We start from the raw sequence: 5,330 nt of genomic DNA, 5'->3' as shown, positions 1-5,330 counted from the left end.
TTGCACAGCTTTTGTCGCATCTTGGAATTACTCCGCACAACATTGTTAATTTTGTGACTGAACATTTACAAGATGGAAACTGTGACGTCATAAGAGACGTTTTATTGGTGCATGAAGCTGATATAGATCACATGTATAGACTATGGCGTCAAATTAATCGATGTATTTCAACTGTTACCAAATCAGATGAGACACGTATTTTAAGATTTTCTGAACTGAAAAATTACTCACGTACTATCCAAAACGAACATTATAAAAATTATTTTGACAATACACTTTATATTAAGAATGCTTTCAACTCTGTAATTTAAATTCAGCTGAGCTTATTTATACTTTTTTTTTATTATTATTTTCCTTATTAGAGAAAATGCACCACTCCATTTTCCGTGTACATTGATGTTCGGATTTCATCATTTAAATCACTTTAACATTATCACAAAAAGTACAAAAAAGTACTTGCACAAGTTTAATTTCACTCAGTGATAGTGAATGATAAAATTGCTGTCTGTTCCCATCGAAGAAATGGAAGAGCAATCTTACCTGCATTTTAAATGCAATTATGTAAAACATTAACTGTCAAAATTTTTATACACATGTACATTTAAAAAAAAAAAATAAATAAAAAATAAATAAGTTAATGTGTGATTTTTGCTAGAAATGGACTGTCTTTAATTTGTTGATCTCCACAATTAACACAGATGACATAATACCCTGGATATGCCACTTCATACGTGATCTCATACAAATTGTCTCCTGTATACACAACGCTCCACTCCAACACAGAAAATGGTCGAGGGCCGTGAATTGTAATTGATATGGCCATATTCTCTTGGGAGTGACACCATACCTAAATAAATGTTTGATGAAAGGTAGCAAGTTCAATTTCGTTTTTAACGACATTAAGAGAATAACACTTTTAGAAATACATCTTAATTGCTATTTAAAAAGTCCACTCATAAAGAGATATGTAAAAAAAAATTCTGAACGTTTCTATTTAGATTACAATTTTGATTTCAGTGAATACACATCATTATCTAAACAAGAATAAAACGCCATTCAAGCTTTGGAAATTGATGAATTTCAAACTATCACAAAATGTATAAACAATATCAGCGATATTTATAGAATTGAGATTTTCCCTGGATTACCGAGAAATTAAAGGTGGACACTTTTTCCTTTTTTTAAAAAATAAAAAATAGTATGGATTTGATAAAACTAGTTTATAGTATCGTTTAAAACTCATGTATTTCAAGATGTTTCTAAAAAAAAATATTTCTTTGCTATACATTAAGGTATGCTCTTTTACCTGAAAGTTATTCTTCATTCCCACTTGTCCAATGGTCAGTCCAACACCTTCTGCTGTACACGGTGGTACAGGATCCTCATCAAGGCTTTCATTAAGCCCTGCAATGTATTTTTCGAAGTCCACACATATTTGGTCCTCAATTAGATCATAAGTCTGCTCAAAGTGATTGTCCTTGCTTAGTTGAAGACTTCCGTAACTTGTATGTCTCTTACTGATATTATCCGGTGAAACATAATGATAAACAGCTGATATAAAACGTCTATTTTCTGTGTCGGTCAAAATTGTTTCTTTGGAGGAACGAAATACTCTTCCTGAAGACATAAAATCATTTGTATCTTTTGATTTCTCATGCAAGGATACTGCAATCCCAACGTCTTGACTTGTTGATTCTGTTTCTTTGTCACACAATGATGTTTGGATGTTCTGAGATAAATGCATAAAGCTTTGAACGTCATTCAACAAGAGGGCCCTTTCAGCATCATCTACACCTATTCCTATATCAGACAAATCGGAATTGGAAGAATCTTTATTAGGATGAACAGACAGCAGATGTGGACTCTTTATAGCTACGCCAACATCGTCTTCACTGTTGTCATCATGATCTGTTGATGATCCCTCAGCATCTCTTTGAAGTTCACGGATTCCAGGATTTTTAAATGTTGAGAGAACGGGAGAGAGTCTTACTTCTGCACGTAATTTTCTTCGTTTACGACGTTTTCGGATACTGTTCGTTGTAATCTCTGTATCCGAAAAACTTGTTGATTCTTCGGGCGTTTTTCCTCTCCATCCAAACGAATCTGATTTATTTCCATCGCTTGCATCACTTTGAGAATCGGTATTGCTACCACTCATTATCAATCTGGGGTCCAAAACAATGCGTCCTTGGTAAGGCCTTCGATGAAGCTTTATATGTCCATTCTGTCGAAATATAATTCTGTTCTGATTCCGCTGAAATGGGATACCGTCAGCTCTGTTTTGATTCTCTTCGGCAATGCCACTATCAATTGTTGATTGGCGTGAATTGTGATCCACATCTTCCTCATCTGAATCGTCGTTGTGTTGCCCAAATATAGCACCATCCGAAAAACTTCGAGCTCTGATTGGGTTTAGAGCGTCACTTGCTGTAGTTGTTTGGTTACCGGTGTCATTTTTAACATACTTTTTACGTCTTCTAATGCTTAAATTGTAAAAAGCTGACAAGAACCCAGTTTCCTTTAATATTTCATTTACTGTTACTTGTGTTGTTTTGTTAGCTTTCACCTTCGGTGTAACAACGCGGACCTTCGATGGCACAATATTTTCCACAGTTACAATAGATTTGAATGTAGCTTGGTTCACGTTGGTCGCAGACTTAACATCGGTTACATTTCCGTCTTCTTGTTGATCAGTTAATGATGATACCTTTTGGATTTCCTCAATGTCATTATCACTAATTGTTACCAAGTCCGTCTCTAAATTTTCCATTTTGCTGTACTGTCTTTGAAGCCCTTTTTTCTTTGAAGATGCACTTCCTTTGCTATCAACACTTGATAAACTACCCTTCCTGTATACTATTGATGGTTTGCATTCCGTCAATATATCAAGAGAATGTTGTCTCTCCCTTGGCCCCATAATAGATTGTTCAACTAGAAAGTTTGGATCTGAATCTGTTGAGTCGACAGAAAAATGATCAGTTGTCTGATTATTTAACCAATACATTGTTGTAGCTCTTTGTTTGGATATGATTTGTTCCCAATTCTTTCGACTACTTTTGCATTGTGATTTCTCCATATCCTCTGATGGTGTTTTGGCAATAGGGGGATTATTCAGTACATGCACTTGTCTATCAGCAGACGCTCTATCAAAATTTGACATTTTCCATCTTTTCGGATCATCCCAAGGGAAAGAATGTGATGTGGGAGTTGCTAAGCTGCTTAAACTTGAAGTAGATGGCGATGCCGTTGTTGTCATTATTTGCGGTAATCTTTCACTTCTCGTTTGTATTTCAATAGCATAGCGCTTATCCCTTCGTATTCTCTCCAGCCTAGACAAACTTTTGTCATAAGGGTAAACATCGTTGTTAAGAAGAGGCAGAGACCTTGTCAAGGAAAGAGACTTTTTAGCTTTTCCTAAAGATGAAGTCGAATTACTGCTTGCTGAAGAAGTGCTACTAAATGAATGCTGACGAAATATATCGCCAGAAAAATTGCAGTCCGAGTTCCTAAAATTTTTTGATTGAAAAAACTTGAGGGAAGGAATATGTGTTTGAAGTATTTTACTTTCAGTTTTTTTAAGTTCTTTCATTTTTCTAAATGTGCTTTGCATTCCATCATTAACTGGGGTACAAATTAGCATTGAGTCTGAAAATGATCTGTTCCATATTAAGGTTGGATTTGCACGCCGATTTGATACTGCATTACTGTCTTCAAGAATATCTCTCCTTATCTCTTTGCAGGTGGTGGACGCGGAACCATTTCCTTTCCTATCAGAGGACTTTAAGTCTTGATGTAAGTTACTTTGATTTGTGTCTGAGTTGTCACTGTTAGTATTACGCTCAACACCATGTCTTGCAGATCGAGGTATAATTTTTCGTTTATAAGGCGGAGAGGGTGAGTGCGACTTTCTTATTTGTTCCTCTTCAGTTGAAGTATCCGTCATACTGCTCTGACGAGATAGACTGGGAGACGGAGATTCCTGAATGACGATCTCCTCTCCATGACGACTAATTACTTTACGTATTACACGTCGTTTTGTTACAGTGAATTGCTTCTTCATCCGCATTGTCCTAGACGATCTCCCACTAGTCTTTTCAGAATCGCTCTTACTTTTGGTAAAGTCCGTTTCTGGCCCGATTTTTAAAAGTCCCAAAGGACGCTCTTCAATAGAAGAAAGAGAAAGGGAATCAAAAATGATGCGTTTATCTTTGGCGTCTCTTATGGCTCGTCTCGTCACATCACGTGGTTGGTAGACCTTGACCTTGAACGGAGATCCATCAATGTGAAGGTTTTGCCATTTGATCGAAACGGTATGAATTCCTGTAGATATCGGCAAATATGTCATGAGAAACGTCCTCTCTCCTGTACACTGGCAGTTAAACGGAATAACACTCACTGTAGAGCTATCACCAAGAAGTTTTAGATTTTTCCATCGAACATATGTATTTCCAACAGCATCTTCCATATATTCCATTACATGATTGTCTATAGAAGCAAGACGCCTTTGTTTTTGCTGCGTTTGATAAGCTCCAATCATAATTTCCTTAGACTGATGAAGGCTTATAATTTGTTCGCTGTATACTTCATTCTTTGGTCCTTTAATATCGACACCGAGAAGAAACATACCCACCACATCCGATACAGTCAAACTAAACCTTGCCTTTCTGCCAACAACTCCACTAACAATTCCCGATCCTTTTACAGTAAATGACGTCATTTTGGATGGATTTTCGCTGTTGACGTCCTTATGATGTTCTTTGGTTCGACTGTTTTCGGATGCCCATTTTATCATGGAAACATACTTAAGTAACTTTGGTTCTATGGTATTATCAGCTATTGCCATCTCCTCTGGTGTAATCATATCCTGCAATTGAAGGTAAAAGTTAATCACCTTTACTCGTTTTAAATTGATTTTTATCTTATGTTATCTGATTTGGACTCGAATATTTCACTGCACAGCGCGGAAGTGCCTTTAACCATGTCTTTTCCTCCTTTATATAAATAAACTTCTGATATTCAATATCTGGGATATTTCAGTGTGTTATAGGGGTTTCATATTATATTCTGTGGGTATTCCTTATGTGGTTATAATTCCATTTAATTATTTGACAGATAATACCATACCATTTGACCAGAATACCATGCTGATGATATTTCATAATGTGACGAAAAGTTATGGATTATATGATACGGATATTTTTATGCCATATAAAATTTGCTTAAGCTATGTATAGAGGTACATGTATTTGAAATATGAATTGAAAGCCGAGAGAGAACGAACTTGACGCATATTACATCTTGCATTCTCTTGATTTACCTTACATTTTTGG

At 35.9% G+C, this 5,330-nt stretch overlaps 1 protein-coding gene across 1 annotated transcript; it reads right to left on the bottom strand.

Moving 5' to 3' along the window:
• Window positions 1–634: 634 nt before the first annotated feature.
• LOC133189418 (uncharacterized) lies at window positions 635–4,861 on the bottom strand. Its single transcript, XM_061324792.1, has 2 exons — window positions 1,307–4,861; window positions 635–847 (listed from the first exon to the last, which is right to left on the bottom strand). The coding sequence occupies exons 1-2, from the start codon at window positions 4,859–4,861 to the stop codon at window positions 635–637; spliced, it is 3,768 nt and encodes a 1,255-aa protein (XP_061180776.1).
• Between the last annotated feature and the right edge of the window lie 469 nt (window positions 4,862–5,330).

The sequence above is a fragment of the Saccostrea echinata genome, unplaced genomic scaffold (genome assembly GCF_033153115.1).
Source record: "Saccostrea echinata isolate AGI-Se365-2 ecotype Australia unplaced genomic scaffold, CSIRO_AGI_Sech_v1 ptg000018l, whole genome shotgun sequence".
NCBI classification, from domain to species: domain Eukaryota; kingdom Metazoa; phylum Mollusca; class Bivalvia; order Ostreida; family Ostreidae; genus Saccostrea; species Saccostrea echinata.
Note: the sequence above shows the minus strand (reverse complement) of the source record. Positions and strands in the feature narration are given on the sequence as shown.

Excerpts from the sequence above, each read along its gene's own strand:
- LOC133189418 (XM_061324792.1), bottom strand. The coding sequence starts at position 4,861 with ATGATTACACCAGAGGAGATGGCAATAGCTGATAATACCATAGAACCA. Across the intron at positions 848-1,306 it reads GAATGAAGAATAACTTTCAG|GTATGGTGTCACTCCCAAGA; the intron begins GTAAAAGAGCAT and ends ACATTTATTTAG.